Source organism: Pseudorasbora parva, chromosome 17 (genome assembly GCF_024679245.1).
Source record: "Pseudorasbora parva isolate DD20220531a chromosome 17, ASM2467924v1, whole genome shotgun sequence".
Lineage (NCBI taxonomy): Eukaryota > Metazoa > Chordata > Actinopteri > Cypriniformes > Gobionidae > Pseudorasbora > Pseudorasbora parva.
The window spans coordinates 21,727,870-21,752,228 of NC_090188.1; the positions used below are offsets into that span (position 1 = coordinate 21,727,870).

The following is a 24,359-nucleotide window of genomic DNA, read 5'->3' on the forward strand; positions in this document are numbered from 1 at the left end:
GAAATTTATGACCACCTTTCCAATTCTCGGAGAGGAAAAAATGTCCTCACGCGAACGCGCTCGATAATTTAATTAAAACGAAAAGTGGGGAGTCTTTTTATAGACCTTCTTGCACCATAAGCAGTTGTTTTTTTCCTTTCTTTTAAATAAATTGGTTCGATTTACTTCTGTTTTGCAAAAAGCCTCGTATACATTTCCCACCATGAAACGTCTATTTTGGTTAATCTCTTTATATTTATGAATCCATTCTGAGGGTGTAAAGAATCGGAAGAACAGTTTAAAAAAAAAAAAAAACATTATTTTTCATTATAGCCTATATTAAGCGTAGTAGCTATTTATAATTATGTCCTATTCATGCGTGTTATGTCAGCATATTTATATTTTCGTTAATTTTTCGTTTTTTGCTCTTTTATACAAATAAACGCAAATGTATAGACTACATATATTTTGCACTGTTTTATGTTTTCTAACTGTAATTAATTAATGATTGTCTTTTATAAGAAAAAATGTAAACCAAGACGAAATGAACTCAAATTTCAATGTAAATATGTAAATCTGAACGTGTAGATGCAATATGAAAGGAGTCACAGATACACGGCACAACAGGGCGTCTCACAGATTTTCTTTTAATTATGTACATTTGATATGCACATATGTACACCATTATAAGCTATTCCATAATATACAGTAACGCATTCCAGAAATACACCCTAAACATTTAATACTTGAAACAGACACTGAAAAGGCAGGATTCACACCAGTTCCGTCTTTTTTTTTTTTCCTATGAAGGTGTCAGGTGAAATTTTGCATATTATTTGTAACAGCACAAATTCTGCGGAATAACTTCAACGAAGGCCCATTTAATACGTACACACGCGTCTTCATGTTTAATATGTTTGCACCATATTTATATCCCTGAATACAACTTAATACAGCGGAATACTATACAATTATTGTTTTTTTACTTGATATTATTTTTTACATTTCTTGTATTGGAGAAAAATATTGATCTCATCATTTCAGTAAATCATTTTAGATTGTATGCCGTAAACCAATAGTTTTGCTCCGGACAATGAGTAACATTTAAATGAGTGAATGAAAAACATTTATATTCAGCAGAGGTGTTTAAATAGGATCGTGACAGATGAACCAGGACAGAAGACTCGGACTATATGTATTCTAGCTCAGACGTCTCCTCTTCAGAGAATGACTTTGATTGTCCTGCAAATGTCCCGTTCTCGTCGATGGGCACACAGTTACCGGACGAACTGTAGCCGTGCTTCTTTCTTTGGCGTTCCTCCATTCTGATCGTGTCGTACAGACCTGTGGCTCCCTCCTCCAGTAACATGTTTCTCTCAGAGTGAGATGGTTTCATGTAGCACACGTTGCGCAGCAAAAGCAGGGCCGGCGCGTAAAGCACGTTCGCCAGACCCATGCCCAGATTAAGTTGCACAAAACCTAGATCGTGCACTATTTTACCGGCCACGATGGGACCCAGCGCATAGGCAACACAGTAGGAGATGTCTGCAATAGCGTATACACTACCATACACAGACACGTGACGGACATCTACGAGAAAAGCAAGTGTGGGTAATAAAGCTGTGTCAACCAGTGCAATACCGAAACAAATGCCACACAGGGGGATTATCAGTTGCTCAAAGTTTTTGCAAGCGGGCACAATACAAGAGCTGGCACCAATGATAACCATACCAAGTGCCCCATAAAACCACTGCAAGTGTGGATACTGTGCTGCCAGCTTGACAGTGAGGTAAACACCTAATATGTGAGGGAAAAAGGCAGGTAGCCAGGTGAGCCCAATCTCCCACTGGGATGAATCCATGGTCTCCTCCATCCAGTTAGCAATAGTGGGCTCCAGAAATGCAAGGGGGATGTTACATGTGGTCAGAGCTCCTGCCACAACTGCTATGTAGGGATCAATCATTAGTTTGTAAATTGGGGTGCCAATCGGCATATTCTCTCTAGTCCTACTGGAAAAGGGCTTGAGGACAGTCAGGCATAGTATACCATCTGCCAAACATATACAGGCGAGCACAATGAACGGGACGCGTTTGCCCGCGAACTCGTAGAGCACCCCTCCGAACGGTGGCGCCGCCAGGCTTCCGAACGAGATGAAGGCGAGGGCAATGCCCAGCGCGCGACTTCTCTCTGGCTCCTCCGTGTACTTGTCCGCGATCATGGCAATTCCTGAAGTGTCTGCGAACGCCGAGCCGAGCCCTTGCAGACTGCGCGCGACGAACAGAGTCGCGTAGTTCTCTGCAAAGGCAAAAATGCACGTCGAGACAAACATGATACTGAGTCCAATTAAAAGTGGGATGTCATAGCCGACTCGGTCTATGAAAGTTCCGGTCAGAGGATTGACCATGAGCTGCAGAATGGCTTTTGAGGCAAAAAGCACGCCGATCTGCAAGTCGAAGTTCTCGTTTTGCGTGCTGTTGATTGAAGAATTACTCGTTACATGCGCCCGCTCTGATTCGCTCTCTAAGTGCGCTAAGTAATCTGGCACAATTGGCACGATGACCATGTAAAGCATATTGTCTAGCAGAAGTGCCACACATACGATGACTAGAATAATCCTTCTTTGTCGCTCCGGGTCTTGGATCGCAGTTCCCAACTGTTTAGTTCGTTCCCCCATCTCCGATAGTTTAACGGCGGCGGTTTGCGCCAAGCCACCCGATTCCTCCGTAGCCATGATCCACACTTTGGTCGGTATAAGCAAAAGACTCTAACTCTCTTCTGCACTGTGCTTTTCTTCCACAAAAAAGTCCTCGCACATTGGCTTGTCCAGCACTCCTTGAATAGTGAAGCCTCGGCGCGCGGACCAACTTTTCCTGCTTTACCTTTCAGTCCTTCGTTGCGCGTGCATTTCCTCCCTCGCGACTGCTGTCAGGCAGTGTTGTTTCATCGTATTCGGGTGAGGACGCCAAGTTAAAAACTCACAGTCAGGTCAAAAAAATAAATAAAAAATCCGCCTTCTTGTTTTCCCCCCTTATTTACACTGGCATTATAGTAAAACGCGCGGAGCCCGAATGAGCATGAATATTTGATTTCACCTGTAGCTCAATGTCATCATTTCTCCTCAGCTGTCTTCTTATTGATGCCACCCAATGCAGATGCGCTTACATGTTGATTCCATTGGAATCGCTCTTCTTTTTTTCCCAAGGATGTGACGCACTGTTTGCTACCCCCTCAAGTGGTTCCCCAACCAGCTGGGTCTTTTATGCTCATTTAACACGTCAAGCCTCTACCCAGTAACGCCAAGTTGTGCTTTGCTTTATAACTTCCAAATATTGAGCGAGCTTCTATAACTGCTTAGGACCACACACTTTAAGTCACCGAGCTCGGCAGATATGCTGACTGCGAGGAAGATGCCTTCAAGTATTATTTAAGTTGCTCAGTAAGGACTCACTCACTCGCTTATTGATCGCCGCCCGCGCTCTCATTTGTTTTCATAAACAGACCTTGAAAAGATACTCTAATAAAGTGTTCTGTGCTCTCGCTCCTTCTATTCCTCGACCGTGATTTGCTTTCATTTCAAATATGAGAGGTTTTAGATTTCTGTTTGACAGAAAGAAAATATTGAAAAGTAAAATTACGCACATAATGTGTAATCTACCCCCTACACCTAAGTGGAATAATTGCCATGTTATTAAACCATGCAAGGTTAAAATGGGTTTAATTAGTTTGATCACGTTTTTTATTATTAGTGCACAAACACGAAATGAACATTTCTGAAATGCATTTTTTTTTTTAAAAACATGGTTACAAATCTCCGTGTAGTCAGTGCAGTTTATTGCGTTTCAGCACCGCCGCCGGCTGGACAGCTCCTCATCCTTTACAGCAAAGATTGATCAGCTTCAGCGATAAACTGTGAAGATTTGTCCGGAAGCTTTCAAGGTTCCTGTGACAGGAATAAGCATTGTCATTTTTAAAGATTTGTTTTTCCTTGCAGTTGACTGACAGGGATGTAATGTTTGCTCATGAACTGTGATTTTAGTGATGTAACGCCATCTGCTGTGCAAACCCGCCGTCGAGCTCAGTTTAGAGTTTTCTGCCTGGCGAAGAACAATAATTGGGTGTTCGTGACATCTGGTGGTTTGTTTGATGTAGTGCAACCGATCAAACTTGGATAAGTGTGCAAAATAGTGAATCTGGACTGGACGTGCTGATTTAAAAAAAAAAAAAAAAAAAAAAAAAAAAAAAAAATTCACAGACACTTGTTGGTTGATGGATCTAAAGTTTAACAGAAACTCTTGAAGTTGCAGACAGATAGCTAAACAAAAGAAAAACTAACTAAGAGCTGCTAGAGATAGCCTGGTGTTGTTCTTGTTAGCAATTTATAAAAATGTAACAATGAAACCTAAATATTGCTTAATACCCTTTTTATGTAAGTAAGGAAATTAGCTAAATATGAAATATCGGATATATCCTCTAAAAAACAAACTTGGTGTGTTATTAGTGGCATTATGAGACAAATAAAGGGGAATAAGCTGCATAAAAAGCAACAATTAGGTAATTAAATAATGCTATACTTAACTTTTACCACAAGATGGCCATAGCAGCACACACATACATGTACACCGATTAGGCATAACATTATGACTGTTAAGTGAATAACACTGATTATCCCTTCGTCAGTGCACCTGTTAGTGGGTGGGATATATTAAGCATTTTGTCCTCAAAGTTGATGTGTTAGAACTTAGAAGCAGGACAGATGGCCAAGCGTAAGGATTTGAGTGAGTTTGACAAGGGTTAAATTGTGATGGCTAGACGACTTGCCCAGAGCATCTCCAAAACTGCAGCTCTTGTTTGGTGTTCCCAAACTGCAGTGGTCAGTATCTATCCAAAGTGGTCCGAGGAATGAACAGTGGTGAACCCGGCGACAGGATCATGGACGGACAAGGCTCACTGATGCACATGGGGAGCGAAGGCCGGCCCGTGTGGTCCGATCAAACAGACGAGCTACTGTAGCTCAAAATGCTCAAGAAGTTAATGCTGGTTCTGATAGAAAGGTGTCAGAATACACAGTGCATTGGCAGTTTGTTTATGGGGCTGCATAGCTGCAGACCAGTCAGAGTGCCCATGCTGACCCCTGTCTTCCACCGTATGCGCTAACAGTGGGCATGTGAGCATCAGAACTGGACCACGGCTCAATGGAAGAAGGTGGCCTGGTCTGATGAGTCACGTTTTCTTTTACATCTCGAGGATGACCGGCTGAGTATGCATCACTTACCTGGGGAACACATATGGCACCAGGATGCACTATGAGAAGAAGACAAGCCGGCGGAGGCAGTGTGATGCTTTGGGCAATGTTCTGCTGGGAAACCTTGGGTCCTGCCATCTATGTGGATGTTACTTTGACACGTACCACCTACCTGTAAGCATTGTTGCAGAGCATGTACACCCTTTCATGGAAACGGTTTTCCCTGGTCGCTGTGGCCTCTACAGCAAGGACCTGCGTCCTGCCACAAAGCAAAAACTGTTCAGTAATGATTTGAGGAGGACAACAAAGAGTTTAAGGTGTTGACTTGGGCTCCAAATTCCGAATGTGGTGAACAAACAAGTCGGATCCATGGAGGCCACACCTCACAATTTACAGGACTTAAAGAATCTGCTGCTAATGAAGTCCATGCCTCGATGGGTCAGGGCTGTTTTGGCAGTAAAAATTGGACCAACAAAATATTAGTCATAATGTTATGCCTGATCTGTATCTCTGTGTGTGTTTATATATACAGTCTTGTTCAAAATAATAGCAGTACAATGTGACTAACCAGAATAATCAAGGTTTTTAGTATATTTTTTTATTGTTACGTGGCAAACAAGTTACCAGTAGGTTCAGTAGATTGTCAGAAAACAAATGAGACCCAGCATTCATGATATGCACGCTCTTAAGGCTGTGCAATTGGGCAATTAGTTGAAAGGGGTGTGTTCAAAAAAATAGCAGTGTCTACCTTTGACTGTACAAACTCAAAACTATTTTGTACAAACATTTTTTTTTCCTGGGATTTAGCAATCCTGTGAATCACTAAACTAATATTTAGTTGTATGACCACAGTTTTTTAAAACTGCTTGACATCTGTGTGGCATGGAGTCAACCAACTTGTGGCACCTCTCAGCTGTTATTTCACTCCATGATTCTTTAACAACATTCCACAATTCATTCACATTTCTTGGTTTTGCTTCAGCAACAGCATTTTTGATATCACCCCACAAGTTCTCAATTGAATTAAGGTCTGGAGATTGGGCTGGCCACTCCATAACATTAATTTTGTTGGTTTGGAACCAAGACTTTGCCCGTTTACTAGTGTGTTTTGGGTCATTGTCTTGTTGAAACAACCGTTTCAAGGGCATGTCCTCTTCAGCATAGGGCAACATGACCTCTTCAAGTATTTTAACATATGCAAACTGATCCATGATCCCTGGTATGCGATAAATAGGCCCAACACCCTAGTAGGAGAAACATGCCCATATCATGATGCTTGCACCTCCATGCTTCACTGTCTTCACTGTGTACTGTGGCTTGAATTCAGAGTTTGGGGGTCGTCTCACAAACTGCCTGTGGCCCTTGGACCCAAAAAGAACAATTTTACTCTCATCAGTCCACAAAATGTTCCTCCATTTCTCTTTAGGCCAGTTGATGTGTTCTTTGGCAAATTGTAACCTCTTCTGCACATGCCTTTTTTTTAACAGAGGGACTTTGCGGGGGATTCTTGAAAATAGATTAGCTTCACACAGACGTCTTCTAACTGTCACAGTACTTACAGGTAACTCCAGACTGTCTTTGATCATCCTGGAGGTGATCATTGGCTGAGCCTTTGCCATTCTGGTTATTCTTCTATCCATTTTGATGGTTGTCTTCCGTTTTCTTCCACGTCTCTCTGGTTTTGCTCTCCATTTTAAGGCATTGGAGATCATTTTACCTGAACAGCCTATCATTTTTTTGCACCTCTTTATAGGTTTTCCCCTCTCTAATCAACTTTTTAATCAAAGTACGCTGTTCTTCTGAACAATGTCTTGAACGACCCATTTTCCTCAGCTTTCAAATGCATGTTCAACAAGTGTTGGATTCATCCTTAAATAGGGGCCACCTGATTCACACCTGTTTCTTCATAAAATTGATGACCTCAGTGATTGAATGCCACACTGCTATTTTTTTGAACACACCCCTTTCAACTAATTCAACTAATTGCCCAATTGCACAGCCTTAAGAGCGTGCATATCATGAATGCTGGGTCTCATTTGTTTTCTGAGAATCTACTGAACCTACTGGTAACTTGTTTGCCACGTAGCAATAAAAAAATATACGAAAAACCTTGATTATTCTGGTTAGTCACATTGTACTGCTATTATTTTGAACAAGACTATATATATATATATATATATATATATATATATATATATATATATATATATATATATATATATAATACAAAACTGTTTAAAATAATCTGCCAAAATCTCCTCCTGATTATTTTATATTTATATGTTTATTTTATCAAGTATGTTTTTAGGGAATTCTAGGAAATATACGGTAAACAAACTCACACACACAAAGAATAATAATTATCCTTTGCATCACTTGATGTGCTAGAGTAGTGGTGAGTTTATTTGTGGCGAGTAGTGCATTACAAAATGTGAATTTCAATAATCTGTTAATAGCCTGGGAGCTTTTGTTTTCATGCATTCTCTCTTTCCTCCTATCACTCTCTTTTTCACTGCTAATCCTCCACTGTCTGTCTTTGCAGTCTATTCATTCACTGGACATAATATGGTTTTAATTCTTGGCATTGGCTTGGCGTGAAGCACATACGTCATATCCCCAATCCGTCCTTCTCTTCCTCACTGGATCCGTTCCCTGAGGATGAAAGATTTTCTTGCTGTTCCAGCCCGGAGTCCGTTCCGATCTGTTCTGAAATCATGAGAAACAAGTTCATCATGTAATCCGCTGTGGTAAAAAGTATTAATTCATGATGTCTGTGTTTAAGTTGAAGCAATCATGTTTAAACTCCCATTTTATAGGCTTGAAAGCTTAGTAATAAGTTGGAGGATCTTTCGTTTGAGTTTTTGGACAGTATTTGCTTTGATTGTTTTATTCTGTTGACAGTCCCTGATGACATCCCGCTCAATCATTTTAGAAAGATTCATTCTGATTCTAGATCAAGACATTTTTACAAGCTGTCATCTTCTTGAGTCTTGGGCACGTTCTGAGCAAATCCTTTTTTTGAAATACTTTGTAAAATAATGTCAGAAATAAGTGTCATTTCTTTGGTGCTGGCTATGTTAATTGCAATGTGTTCATACTCTGATTAAGTTGTTCACTGTTTTACATGCACAGACGTTGACAATACTATTTGGACATCAAACCGTGTCTTGTCATGCCAAGCACCAACATGCTATACACGTGAACATGTGAAATTGAAATATGCAAGGGAAAAATGATTAAAACATTTTAATCCATGTGCCTGAGTGAATCATAAACAAAAGGATTAAGCTAACCTTGTTGAGAAAATACAATTTCATTAATGGAGGCTGGTTCAGACTGCAGCCAAGCTAGTCACTTGTAAAATTAACCCAAGCTAAGAAATTATTACACACCATCAGCTCTCTGTTTCTCTCTAAATGAACGTACAAAAACACGGGGGACATGTTCTGAGTAGCTCTGCGGAGGAATCTCAAGGTGTCCAGTTTCCTCTTATCATTATGGCATAGGCTTTAGAAATGTTTAATACAAAATACATTTTCTCAAAGGCCTCAGAGTCAAAGCTCAATTTCCCTTAGTTCTTAATAAAATGTAAATTAACTGTTTGTTAAATAAATTGAGCTCAGTTATAGTAATTCCTCATCTGGCTGGCTACTCTAAGATTTGCTTTTATTACATTATTTATATATTTATTACATTGTTATTACATTGAAAGTATGACTGATATTTATATTTATGACTTTATTGTATCTGTAGCTACTATCTCCTTTTTCATTCGGATTTGTTTGTCCATGGTAAAAAAGAAGAAGAAGTGGACAGTAATGCTGTGATTTAACTAAAATTATAATAAATTGTTATCTGTAACTAAAAAAATGCTAACATTTAATATTAGATGAAAACATAAACTATTACAGTTAGTTGACAAGACAACATTGAAGTATTAAAGTGACTAAAACTGAAATAAAACTAAATTAAAGTTATATAGAAATATTAAAGATGACAAAGCCATGTAATAAAATTACAAAAACATCAATAAAAACTGAAAATATAAAATTCTAAATATGGAAAAAATACTGTAATAATGCTAAAATAACACTGTTAGTGGGTTATTTAAATGCTAATTAATTCATATCATTCAGTTAATATCCAGTTTTTGACAGTTATATTTTTTTCAGGTCAGGTCAAGTTACTACAAAAGTCATTTAGACGATATGTATATATCCTTTTTCATTCCATACTAGTTAAAAGTGACTTTAGTGCTTTAAATGACTGAGAACACAGAGCTCTCTAAAGAGCAATGACGCACACATCAGTAATCCAGATTACACGCTCCATAATCCTTTAAAATACAATTTCTTTAAAAAAACAAAAAAAATCACCCCCAATGGTTCAATTTTTTTTTTTATGTTTTGTCTACTGTTAATTGTTCACACATTTCATTTAATATTTATGATCACCCAGTGGCACAAATTCTCAATATCCCAATATGTTTGGTGCTAAATGTACCTGGCGTTAATCATTTTTTATCTGATGTTATATTGAGTATCACTGTTTGTGTAAACGCTTCCAGCGTGAACTGACAGTTCAGTTGATATGGCAGACTGCTTCCCATGCACATTTGCGTAATGATTGCATAATCTGCTTCAAATGTTTTTTAATCAACTAAAAAATACATGGCTTCTGGCAGCCGGTTTGATCTTTCACCCTGCTCTTGAACCTTTGGATATCTGATCGTAAGCTTGTGACTGATTACTCTGGATTGCAGCGGCTCAGACACTCACGCTGTCAGTGTGTGTTACATGCCATAAATTGAATACAAATCAGAATTGGAGAGAGCTGTTTGTATCTCAAGGCTATGTCGCATGTGTGACTAATTATGCTTTCCGAACTAGAAATCTCCACTTGTGGACTGTTCGTGTTGATATATGGGAGATTGATATTTTGAAGAGGTTTTCCTTTCTGCTTGGTACAAATATTCCAAGTATGAAAATAGATGTCAAAAGTTTGGAAAAGAGCACTTCTCTATCCCTTCTAAATGTAATCTGTCTTGACAGTGGAATGCCACACTTACGCTAGTTATGTATTGGTTTACCTCTATGAAAACCACTAAATACCAGGGGTATTTCAAAATTCATAATCTATGAGGGTTGTGATTTGGCTGCCCTACAAAAATGTATTGCTTTTTTGCTCTTTTTTTTAAAATGGAAGTCACCACATTATCAGATGACATCTAGAATTATGATTTAAGTTTTGTGTTTTTTTTATTTTTCAAAGCATTATTCACACTGAGATCATTAAAAAAGTGAAGATTTTGATGAAAGTGAAGTGAATTGATTTGATGAATAGTGCAGATACGTGGCCACAATTAATAAAATATGTTTAGTTTGTTCTTAGTTTGAGTTGTTATTTTTGTCTGGATTTCTGAATGAAGATAACTAAAATTAGTACTGGGCAATCGATTAATCAGATCAAAAATAAAAGTTTGTGTTTACATAATATATTTATAATTATTATGTATATATACTCTAAATACAAACTCATTCATGTATATATTTAAGAAATATTTGCATGTGTATATATTTATATAATTGATCTTCTATATAAATATAAATATTGTGTATATATACAGTACAGGCCAAAAGTTTGGACACATTACTATTTGTAATCTTTTTGCTTCTTCTGCTCATCAAGCCTGCATTTATTTGATCAAAAATACAGATTTCTTTTTTAAATATTGTGATATATTACCATTTAAAATATTTGGTTTTCAATTTATTATACTTTAAATGATCATTTATTTCTGTGATGCAAAGCAGAATTTTCAGGATCATTACTCCAGTCTTCAGTGTCACATGTGATATCCAGTCTATCACATGATCCTTCAGAAATCAATATTCTGGTTTATTATGAGTGTTGGAAACAGTTCTGCTGCTTAATATATTTGATGAATAAAATGTTCAAAATAACTTCATTTATTCAAAATAAAAACATTTTCAAATAATATAAATCTCCTTTACTATCAATTTTTATCAATTTATTATTTCAAAAAAAGAAAGAAAGAAATGACTGAACCCAAAGTACTGACCAGTAGTGTATGTTGTTGTTACAAAAGATTTCTTTTTTTTTTAAACATTTGCTTTTTTTCTTCTTTTTTTTTTACTTTTTATTCATCAAAGTATCATAAAGTATTACAGGTTATGAAAAAATATTAAGCAGCAGAACTGTTTCCAACTTAGATATAGTAGATATAAGATATAGTTATATAGATATATCTATAACTATATATATATATATATATATATATATTTTTTTTTTTTTTAATGGCTTACGCCTATATAATAATTATTGTAGGATATATAATAACGCCAGTATATAAAATTAAGAAGGAAAACCTTACCAAGAATCATTTTTGAACTTTCTGCTCCCTGGACGGGTTTGACTGTCAACCAAGGGTTGAGGACCTCAGGTATATAATTTACGTTTACTAAAGCTTGGTCTGGAGAACTCAATCACAACACAATAATGTAGCCAGCGATGTTTATTTCACTGTTGTGCTTCTTGGCTGAGATATACAAATCAGTTGACGACAAGACACTTCAATTGAACATGACAACTTCAATACACATCATTCACAGGTTATCCAAAGTGCACTTGAGGAAGTGGACACAAGCGCTTTTAAAGACTAGTCTGATTCTTGCATGACACAAGTGATGCATGAACCACTACACAGTTATCTATTATTTGTTATTGAGCGTTACACTAACACAATCATTGTGGTATAGAAAAGTATATCTTTCATATGCATCCTTATGTTTTAATAGTTGCTGATACTGTTCAGGCATTTCTGAAATATCACATATTAACTTAAAATATATAACCAATATTGTATATCATTCTGTCACAATGTTATATACTTTTCCATGTGTATTTACAAATATATTAAATAAGTAGATACAATGGGTTTCCTATATTTGTATTTGTGTACATTGTAGTCTGAAATTCTTCCAATTCTGGCAAAAAATATGCACATGGTATGCAAACTCACACTTTAGGTTGCAAAATGAATTATTATGCTATATTGACTTATGATATTCAGTCTACATATGTAGTAATTGATGATACTAGGTTTATGCACACTTTAAAAAGTGAAACTATAAATATTTTTAATACTACATCAAATGCATTTTTTATGTTGCCTTACATGTTTTTCTTACAGTGTACAAAATATCTCCATAAAGAAATGATTTGGCATAAATTAGTTTTTTTTAGATGCCAGAATGATTTCTGTTGGAATGGAGACAGAATATGCAGAAGGGAAAACGGGATCGACAGTCAGAACATTTTCAATCGCAGTAAGTCTCGTGCATAATCTTTTTTCTTTTTGACTAATCTTGTGCACTGGGGAATGTGTTTTCATGAAAAGCACCGTTGTTTCTGGGATTAGAAAATGTTGCTCGCCTAATTCTGTCTCATAAGCTGGATGTAGACCTTATCTCATAGCAAGTCATTTCCTTATGTGGAAAATAAAGTAGACTTTACTTTCTGTGTGTGCCAAACTGTGCCTTTTGGTTAACATGAACCAAAAAGTATTGTATTGAACTCTTAAAGGTAGCAGTAAATACATTGCTGTTTATTTGTCTAGTAGTCACCCCATTTGTTTGACTAATTGTGACATTTAAAAATGCAGTGTGAAGTACACTTACATAAGTACTTCTTATCGAATATGATTCCAGCTTAACCCTTATTGAACGACGGCCACAAATTCTCTTCTTACATGTGCTTTGTAATGATACAGATAAAATTGAACCCATTTCTGAAACATTTTGATTAGGAGCAGCTTGTGTGCTTTGTCAAAATATCAAGAAATGTTTATTACATCTTGAAATCTCCCATATTAAAAATAACAAATGAAACTATACCACAAACACAGACTTCACAATCATGTCCACACAAATACAGCAGGGATGACACAAAGCACACAAAGACAATAAGCATTTGTCATACCTGTTAGAAACTACCAGGACATCAACTGTTATTATCATGTGCTTAGTTTATTTGGACTTATTCTCAACAGCAAGAGTCTCGATCTTTTGACCAGTGAGCAACTGCCAGATTCCTCCCCTGTAGTTCTCGTTCCCGAGGGCGTAAACAAAGACGTTGAAAGTAGGGGATGTCTTAGCCAAAATGGGTGCAATCTGTAAGAACACATCCAAATGAGATTCATGCACACACTTTAAATAGTTTAACAGAAATGTATTTATCACTTCATGTGTTTATGCTACTGTCTGTCTGCTCAAACTGTATGAGGCTGATTTTATTTGATCAAAACGGCAATATCATCAAATATTTTTACAATTAGTATTTTATATATATATATATATATAAATATATATATATATATATATATATATATATATATATATATATATATTTATATATAATTAAAATATTTGTTCTAATGTAATCTATTTAGAAAATGTAATTAATTGCTGTGATGTCAAAGTTGAAATTTAAGCAAGAAAATTTTCTTATAAAGTTGTTAGAGGTTATGCTTAAATATTTTTGTAGAAATGTGATATATATTTTTATTAAACAGTTGATTTTATGTAGAAACATACATGTCTTTACTGTAACTTTTGATCAATTAAATGCATCCTTGCTGAATTAATATATTTATTTATTTGATATTGGTATTTATTTGTTACTGTGAGATTTACTGGTTATCTGATATCATTAGTCCTTTTTTCTGAGGAGCACAAAAGAACACATTTTGATAAATATATCATATAATTTTCATTTTTTATATGATGATAAGCCAGTGGGTTTCCGTGTTGTATTGGAACCCATTCACTTTAATTTTATAGACAAAAACAGTTAAAACAGAATACTTCAAAATATTGACTTTTGTGCTTCCTAGAAGACATAATTCATTTTGGGGTGAACACTTCTTTCTGCATATCGTCTGATATGCTTCCTCACCATTCTCAGTTTAGGAGAGACAAGGGTTGCGTTCTCCACAGCAGCATAGAAAGCCAGCATACCATAGGGGCCCCAGCAGAACAGCATGGTCTTCAGAGGAGTGCTACAGTTGAACTGCACATAGAGACAAAGCAGGAGATTTAGTCTTCAGTTGGATTTCTTAGTCACATGCTGCAGATTAAAGGGTTAGTTCACCCAAAAATTACATTTTTGTCATTACTCACTCACCCTCATGTCGTTCCTTGTAAGACCTTCATTCATCTTCGGAACACAAATTAAGATTTTTTTTAAAGAAATCTGGGATTTCTGACCCTCCATAGACTGCAAAGTTATTTTCACTTTATTGTGCAAAAAGGTTACAAACACTGTAGCGCTTCTGGGTTCGACACCAGGGCTGGCCAATACTGAGCCGTTGTTCTGATGTAGAACCCGAAAGCGCTGTGCTGTGTTCACAACGTGAACAGCATCAGAGACTGACATGGAAGGAAATAAATTGTTAAATAGCGTTGTTATTTTTGGGGGGGTTTTGTACACAAAAAGTCACTTCAAAACATTAAGGTTTAACCACTGGAGTCACATGGACTATTTTAATGATATCTTTACTACCTTTCTGGGTTTTGAAAGTGTTAATAACATTGCAGTCTGTGCGGGTTCAGAAAGCTCTCGGATTTCATCAAAATATCTTAATTTGTGTTCAACAAAGGAATTAATGACAGAATTTTCATTAATTAACTTAAGTGAAACTAATACACCATTAAACATGCTACTGTTGATATGAAAACACTGTAAACAATGATCGTTATTTAACTTTAAAAGAATGTAAAAATGCTATGATAAAAACATGTTACTTGGTTAACAGTTACTTTCTTTACTATATTTTATATACATTTTACAGTAAGATATTGTTACATTTTCAGGTTTTTTTGTGTGTGTTGAGTGTTACCATGATGTTGTTTAGTATTTGTGTGATGACACTGCACCTTTTATATATTGGTATTCTCCTTTTCAGCTGCTTGTGATGAGCTTTGATTCATCATGTGACTCTCATCACCTGTTTTTGTGGTTGTCAGTTTATTATGAAGGTATAAAACAGATATTAGTACTTTATTAACTATTACTTACTTTATTATTATTATTATGTTTTACTGTAAATTTAAGTTAAATCCATCCATATTATTTAGGCTACATTTATGGCAACCATAACTGTTTTTTTACTGTACATTTTTTTGTCAGTATACAAGTGAACACACACACACATACACACACACACACACACACACACACACACACACACACACACACACACACACACACACACACACACACACACACACACACACACACACAAAGAGTTGATTAGAATTGATGTAATAAGTAATAAGCTAAATTTGTCATGAAGGCTTAACAAAGACATAATTACAAAGACTTATACTACATTTACAAACTAGAATACAGTTCAGTAGTAGAATACATTAGGCCTAAATTATTGTAATACTGTGCCATTATTATTTTAGGACTGTTTATATTTTACTTTCATTTTTAGTAATTGTGGTATGTGCTTTTCATTAGTGTTTTTTAAATATTGCTATTGAGATTTTTTTATATTTTTTATTCCCTGTTGATAATTTTAGTGTTTCAACTTTTTTTCAGTTAGCTGTCATGGCATATTATATAATATATATTTTTAATATTTGTATTTATTTTCGCTTTCAGTTTTAAAAAAAAACTAACATTAATAACCCTGTTCTGTGCTGGTCGTAACCACTTATGCTTTGGTACCATTTTTGCAGATTTCTCCCTGGATTTGGCCTACCCGAATTGAAAAGCTTCCCATACCCACATACAGTAGTCTAAATACACAATTTTAGTGTCATTTTAAAGGAAACCCTTTGAAGTTACATAAACCACTGCTAAAAGTGACTAATATGTAAGTATGTGTTGTTTGAGGACAACTTAGGCGGAAATTGCATAAAAAAGGTAATATTCCTCCATTCAGATCCAGACACAAATGTTTTTTCCAGTATTTTCTGGAATCTAGTGGAAACAGCCAAAACTGTCTGTAATGTGCTAGAGCAAACAAGGCCTGAGTAATACACTTTCAAAAATGAATTTATAAGCTATTATTATAATATTATATCAGATTATAAAATATTATTACAGCTCAGTCAAAATATACTGTTTATCCCTTTTAGCAGTGGTTTATGTAACTTTAAAGGGTTTTCTGTAAAATGACACCAACATTTGGTTTATTTTGTTATTTAGACCACTGTATGTGGGTATGGGAAGCTTTCCTATTTGGGTAGGCCAAATCCAGGCGGAAATGGTTGGTACCACAGTAAATTAGTGAAAATAAGTTACTTTGTGTAAAGCATGCCAAAGTTATGCATTTCTCCAATAAGTAGACATTCTAAGCTTTCAAATGGTACCACATATGAGGTCTGAGCTCTTCCACAGACATTTAAAAATGTTAAGTATATACTTGATGATGTCATTCCGGTCTCTGTACAGTAGTGGCCAAAATTGAAATCCATCTGTCATAGTGTAGAGGAGGCGAGCTATAGAGTGCTGTGCAGGTCTCCCCTCATGTCAAGAGACGTTCTAGTCTAGTGGCTTGAGCAAGAAGTTGCAGCCTTTATCGTCATTGTTAGAGCGTCAGACTCCCATGCGGAAAGACCCGAGTTCAAGCACCGGTTAGAGCGAGCCAAAAGAAACCAATTTTGTTACTCAAAATTAAAATACACATTTATTATTCACAATATGGAAAGAGGAAATAAAACACAATTTGTTTAGACATTAATGGGCTTAGTCCTCTTTTATTTATTTTTGTTACTTTTATCCATTCCGTGTCTCCAACATGTGTGTTTTAGCACGGGGGTCTGTGTTGCAAGTTGGCGAATGAAGATACTTGCCGGTTACATGTCTCTACTGCTTTATTCATTTATCCTATTTTTTAACAGAGTAACAGCTCACTACCAGTTACAAAATACACTGAAACAGTATATCAGGCAATTCTAGATGTATTTTTCATAAATTTCATAAATAAATTATCCCTTAACTATATTCTAGCTTGCCATCTAGTGGCAATTTTTTTTGGCCCATGGCCAAATATACTTGCCGACCCCAGCTGTACAGGGTCTGAAATTCCCTTCTTCTGCTATCACTTTGGTATTGGTGTCCAAGCAATTTTTTTAGCGTTACATAATAGTTCTATCCTGGAGAAGGGTTTAGTAGCAAAGGGTTTAGTAGTGAAGAGATGCCTTTGTGCTCCCAGGCAAAACATCTCTTTGACCCACTCAGTCACCGTTAATAATGGTCTTATGCAATGTGAGGGGAACTGTTAAACTATGTTCTTTTCATGCACCCTTTTGCCTCACATGTCAAATTCTAATATCATGCAGACGATTCTTTACCTTAGCCTGGCCAGTCTTCTTAAATTTCCTATCAATGGACTGATAGGAAGATAGCACGACAAACACCTGAATGCCCATGTTGAAGATGGCCATGGGGATCAAGTAAGACACATAGTTCCTGAGGACAGATAAAAATACATTTATAGGCCTTCAAGCATCTTATTTCAGATTTATTTTCAGGAAATTAGATATCCCCATGAACCTAATATTTATTTTATATTCTGTATTTGTAAATATGGGTCAGAATGCGTATTTAAATATATGGGTCAGAATGTGGGTCTAAACTTAGATTAGACAACATTGCTCGCCACAGCTGTTATAACATGCCAATGTACTGATTAACTGTGCATCTTACCTATCACCCTTGCTGTAGTCCAGGGTGCAGCAGGTCCTCAAGGGCTCATAGTCATACTCTCCCCAGCCAATCAGAGGCATGGCAGACCAGAAGGCAGTGAAGAGCCAGATGAAGATAACCAGGGTGATGGAGCTGCTCCACTGCAGCTTTGTCCCTAATCAAATAAGGGTATCAAACATTTTGCTGTGCTATGTACTAAATAGTTTTATTTAATGACCCTAACCTTTAAAAATAAATAAATCAGTTACTATATTTATACACATATGCAACTGTTCAAAAGGTTTAAATAAGTTAGTTAAATAAAAATAAATGAGAGTAGGCAGTCTTGTGGGGCTGTTTGAATGCATTTGACCACATGCGTTTTTGACTACCTCTGGAAGTGTTTGAAAGTGGACAAGTTGACTAAAATGATTAATACCAGATGTAAACAGGGCCTAAAAGTCTTTAATGGTTGTGTATGTTGCTTTTCTGTTTTGATGCTAACTCACTAAAAAATGTCAACATGAGTTTTTCAGTGTGGACATAGGCTGCTGTAATAATTTAAAATGGCCATTCACTGAGATTCGGAAAAGAATGGCATTTGGACAAAGCCTATGTGCACTATAAGTACATTCAGCTGGTAGTCTTTGCAACATGGGTGGTCTGAACTAGAACAAAGACTGTCAAATATGCTGTTGAAGTGCAGGTCCTATATGAAAGGCATCTCATTGGTTTTTACTAAGGTTTCTGTAACTCACTTGTGCAGTACTGGTGGTATCTGTCCCAAGCAATGGCTGCAATAAAGTGGATGCTGGCAAGAGCAGTCACAAAGCCCTGGAAGCCATGGGTCTGGCATCCATCTGATCCATAAGGCCAGTATCTGGAGTTTCAAGAGCACATGTAAAAAAAGATCAGAGTTCTGCTGGTTGAAATGAAATAAATAATGTGTAATTTATTTCAGTGTAATGTATATCAGTGAAGAACTTAAACTTTAAAAATCGTCTCTATCTTAAATATTTCTTTACATCATTGTTTGTATCAGTACATTTGAAAATCCAACATATTTGAATGTTGGTTTGATTCAGAGGTGGACAGTAACTAAGTAAATTTGCTTGAGAACTGCAAATATAGTACTTTTTACTCCACTACATTTTTATCAAGGTCTTCAAAGTCGAAAATTGTTTTTTTGTTTTTTTGCAATTCAATAATCACTATCAGTAATCACTCTTGTAAGGGCTTGGGAATTTTCCCAGCATTGGTCACTGATCAGTTTATAGCAATATGGAAGAAGACGGTTATGTGTGTGTGCACCCATGGCCATACTTAGAAAGTATGTTTCAGTTTTCTGAAAAGATTAAAGATTAGTTTAATTGGCATACACTTGATGTATGTCTCATAAAATGTTAAAAAATGTACATGTCTGGGAGAAAGAGTAAACAGTTAGAAAAATATCGGTTGTGTATCAGTGTATTGGATCCATGCATTCGGCCTTAAAGTGACAGTCGCTTTGTAAAGAGCTTTGTAACTTTTATACAAGTATTGAAATTAGTTTAATGTAGTTGCATGCTAGCAAGTCAGATAGAGCATCACTAACTGTCTTTAAACCAGCATTATGGCATAATGTGCATTTATACAACAATGAAAGAATAATGAAATAATGCATTGACATAAAAAAGGGACATTTACTTTTGATACGCAAGTATACTTTTTAAAAACAAATACTTCTGTACTTTTACTTAAGTAAAAATCTGTTTTTAGAACTTTCACTTGTAACGGAGTAATATTTGACCAGTAGTACTTTTACTTTTATTCAAGTAATAGAGTTGTGTAACAACCTGAACTAGAAAGAAACCAGCTTAAAGTATATTTTCCAAAAGACAGTTTCTGCTTTCCTTGTCTGAGTTAGTGCTCAGCTGGTACTGCAGCTGAGAGGTCATGCCTTAGGGACAGCCGAAAACCCTCTAAAACCAGCCAGACAAGGCCTGGAAACCAGCTAAAAAAGCTGGATTATGCTATTATTTATTATAGCAGGGATGTAATTAAAAAACAGAGAATTTCATCCCACAGAGAATTTACAAAAAGTCCTGCAAACCCAACTATCCCTCTAACTCAACAGCTGCACCTTAGAAATGTATTACGAAAAGATGACATCACAGCTGTATTTACACAATTTACACACTGGCTTTCATGACGCAGCATCGCCTCCAGGGGTTCCGTCAACAACATCATCAACACACAAACGTGCGCGTGCTCACCTCAGAAAGCTTGAGAAGGCAGCGATAGTGGCGTTCATAGAAATACCCATATCTGCCATGGCCAGGCTGAACACGAGAAAATTACTTGGGGTCCGTAATTCTCTTATTTTAAGAAAAGCAACAACGGTGACAGCATTCAGGAAGAACCCGAGGAGACCTTCAGAGACAGAAAAACGTGTAAACAGTCAAAGCCTTCTCGAGACCCCATAACAGCGCGGTTACGAAACAGCAATAAGCTATACATTAAGTGTCAGCCTTCAGTTAGTTAGTTAAATCTACATTATTGATGTTGCCTATCGATCCCAGGTAAAGCGCATCATATCAAGGCTATACGTCCACAAAGTAAGATTTGCATGCGATCCTCTTTTTAAACCAGAACATGATTCTTCTTACCCTCCACGAGCAGACAAGATCCCAGGGAGAACACATCGAAATCGGAGAATCCCTCCGGTAATGGATACGACGTTACCATTTTGAACGCAATTATGACACCAAAGTGTGCAGAATCACAGTCCGCTCGCGCGCGCGATGTGCCTCGGTGTGTACAAACCGAGCCTTCTTTTAAAGGAGCATTTCACGTGAAAAAGCATGAACGTAATTATGTAAAGCTCTCCATCTGCTTCAATCCGCACAAGAATGTCTTAATGAACATAACTCCTACCACTGACCCCTAATACGTATTTACACAAGGCATCAGTAAAGCGCCCATTCAGTTACACAACAACCCTTTGTGTGTCGGACGCTTGAGCGCACTGATGATACGACCGGGGTGGATGTGAACCAGTTCAGCCTGTGCCAGTTCAGTGTTGTGTTCTGTTCGCTGGATGAACAACAGGTGTCGTCAAACTGGCACTCCAGACACTGACTGTTTGCATATGGATGATGAGAGAAACTGTTTTTATCATGACTTTTCTCAAATGCAGCCTGTCACTGGCTCTTTGGAGAAAACCAGTGGATAGTGAAAAGATCTTTAGACACAAGAGGGAGAGAGAAAATGTCTTCACAAATAGAAAAGTAGTGGTTCTGGGAAATAATTTTGCGGTCATTGCATTCTATAGCCTACAGTCATAATCATAAGCTGTGTCTCGTGCTGAAATAGAAACATTTGGAATAGTTTGTAACCACTCTGAATTCTGCTCTATTAAAAGCCGCTTTGTTTCCAGATTGCGTTATTCATACTTGAGTGGAAGCCAAATGATAAACAAGTTACAAAGAGTAACACTGATACACTAACCTACTTTTTTTGGGCTGTTGTTAAAAATGTACATTGAATGGTGTTTTATCACATGAAGTCCGGTGTAATTCCACATAAAATATATCATTTTGGGAGCAAAATCCTAATTCAAGGCTTATCATACCATACAGTCCACAAACAAATCCCATATTGTTCAGCCAAGATTATGTTGTGAAACCAGGAAAATATAATTAACATGTTAAAAAAAGAATAATTCATATGACAGTATAAAATAAAACATCCCCATTTTTTTAAAGGTTTATAAGCACATTTGTCCCACTCAAGTTTTCAAAAACTAATTGTATGTTAGAAAAACCCTTTACAACAACAAGGTTTCATTAACATCAATGTAACAACACTTGTCGTGTTTCTAACATTCAATTAGTTATATGTGGAGTGTAAACTTGAGTAGGACAAATTCACACTCAAATGAAGTAATTTGAGTGTAATAATTAAGGTTTGATTGTATTAATTGTGTATTATTTCTAATTAGTAAACAAATGATTAACAGTATTTATTTCTACATTTACTAATATGTAATTAAACTCAAAAGTTGCTGTTGTTACACTGTGAACTAACGTGACAGTGTTTTTATTAACATAAACAAAGGTTAATAAATACTGTAAGACTATTGCTCATATTTCATGGTAACAATTGAGTTAAATGAGACCTTATTGTAAAGTACTTTTTTGTGTGTGTGGAAATTGTACATTTTCTTTATCAAATTATATATACACAATATTAGTTAGTCTGAAGGAACTAAAAAAATAGTTTGAAAGATCTTTGAAAGGTTTTTAAAACACCAGTCCCGTGACTACGACTAGACCTCTCTAAGCTGTGATTTTCGCACATTATGATCATATGTTTCTCACGTACAGGTTCTCTATTCAATAACTTGTGAAAGACAGGTTTGTACTTTCCAGTGCAGGGATTAGCATAGTACTGGACCATTATTCTCACGAGGTTTACTTTACTCACTGCAGCTTTTAGCTTTTACTGAATTCTCTAGCTGAAACTATACGTTCCTACTTTGAAACTCACAAACAGATCTTGAGGAGAATAGAGAATAGATCTTGAGAGAGGTTTAGGCAAGGAAATGTGAACACCTATATATACAGGTCCTTCTCAAAAAATTAGCATGTGATAAAAGTTAATTATTTTCCATACTGAATGATAAAAATGTAACTTTCATATATTTTAGATTCATTGCACGTCAACTGAAATATTTCAGGTCTTTTATTGTTTTTAATACTGATGATTTTGGCATACAGCTCATGAAAACCCAAAATTCAAAAATTAGCATATCATGAAAAGGTTATAAACGAGCTATTAACCTTATCATCTGAATCAACTAATTAACTCTAAACACCTGCAAAAGATTCCTGAGGCTTTTAAAAACTCCCAGCCTGGTTCATTACTCAAAACCCCAATCATGGGTAAGACTGCCGACCCGACCCTGTCCAGAAGGCCATCATTGACACCCTCAAGCGAGAAGGTAAGACACAGAAAGAAATTTCTGAACGAATAGGCTGTTCCCAGAGTGCTGTATCAGGCACCTGAGTGGGAAGTCTGTGGGAAGGAAAAAGTGTGGCAAAAAACGCTGCACAACGAGAAGAGGTGACCAGACCCTGAGGAAGATTGTGGAGAAGGAACGATTCCAGACCTTGGGGGACCTGCGGAAGCAGTGGACTGAGTCTGGAGTAGAAACATCCAGAGCCACCGTGCACAGGCGTGTGCAGGAAATGGGCTACAGGTGCCGCATTCCCCAGGTCAAGCCACTTTTGAACCAGAAACAGCGGCAGAAGTGCCTGACCTGGGCTACAGAGAAGCAGCACTGGACTGTTGCTCAGTGGTCCAAAGTACTTTTTTTCGGATGAAAGCAAATTTTGCATGTCATTCGGAAATCAAGGTGCCAGAGTATGAAGGAAGACTGGGGAGAAGGAAATGCCAAAATGCCTGAAGTCCAGTGTCAAGTACCCACAGTCAGTGATGGTCTGGGGTGCCATGTCAGCTGCTGGTGTTGGTCCACTGTGTTTTATCAAGGGCAGGGTCAATGCAGCTAGCTATCAGGAGATTTTGGAGCACTTCATGCTTCCATCTGCTGAAAAGCTTTATGGAGATGAAGATTTCGTTTTTCAGCACGACCTGGCACCTGCTCACAGTGCCAAAACAACTGGTAAATGGTTTACTGACCATGGTATTACTGTGCTCAATTGGCCTGCCAACTCTCCTGACCTGAACCCCATAGAGAATCTGTGGGATATTGTGAAGAGAAAGTTGAGAGACGCAAGACCCAACGTTCTGGATGAGCTTAAGGTCGCTATCAAAGCATCCTGGGCCTCCATAACACCTCAGCAGTGCCAATCAGCCTGATCGCCTCCATGCCACGCTACATTGAAGCAGTCGTTTCTGCAAAAGGATTCCCGACCAAGTATTGAGTGCATAACTGAACATAATTATTTGAAGGTTGACTTTTTTGTATTAAAAAAAACGTTTCTTTTATTGGTCGGATGAAATATGCTAATTTTTTGAGATGGGGATTTTGGGTTTTCATGAGCTGTTTGCCAAAATCATCAGTATTAAAACAATAAAAGACCTGAAATATTTCAGTTGGTGTGCAATGAATCTAAAATATATGAAAGTTTAATTTTTATAATTACATTATGGAAAATAATGAACTTTTATTACATATGCTAATTTTTTGAGAAGGACCTGTATTGAGTTGTTCCACATTTGCACTTTCCAATTTAAAAAAATAAAATAAATAAACACGTTGCTGGATTTTTTCCCCCCTTCTTTTTCTTAAGCTCATGGCGGTTGAGAAATTTGATTTTATATTTACAACTTGGCACTCATCAGAACAGATGATCTGGTGCCAAGGTTCAATGTTGTATTTACAAACCGACAGTAGCATAAACAAATAGGCTTC

General features: G+C 36.7%; 2 protein-coding genes across 2 annotated transcripts; both read right to left on the reverse strand.

The window, feature by feature from the left end:
- Nucleotides 1–616: 616 nt before the first annotated feature.
- Nucleotides 617–3,359, reverse strand: slc18a3a (solute carrier family 18 member 3a). Its single transcript, XM_067421244.1, has one exon. The coding sequence runs from the start codon at nt 2,708–2,710 to the stop codon at nt 1,169–1,171; it is 1,542 nt and encodes a 513-aa protein (XP_067277345.1). The 5' UTR covers nt 2,711–3,359; the 3' UTR covers nt 617–1,168.
- Nucleotides 3,360–12,936: 9,577 nt separating this feature from the next.
- Nucleotides 12,937–21,011, reverse strand: rgra (retinal G protein coupled receptor a). Its single transcript, XM_067421984.1, has 7 exons — nt 20,590–21,011; nt 20,197–20,353; nt 18,700–18,821; nt 17,963–18,116; nt 17,608–17,725; nt 14,198–14,311; nt 12,937–13,413 (listed from the first exon to the last, which is right to left on the reverse strand). The coding sequence occupies exons 1-7, from the start codon at nt 20,666–20,668 to the stop codon at nt 13,270–13,272; spliced, it is 888 nt and encodes a 295-aa protein (XP_067278085.1). The 5' UTR covers nt 20,669–21,011; the 3' UTR covers nt 12,937–13,269.
- Between the last annotated feature and the right edge of the window lie 3,348 nt (nt 21,012–24,359).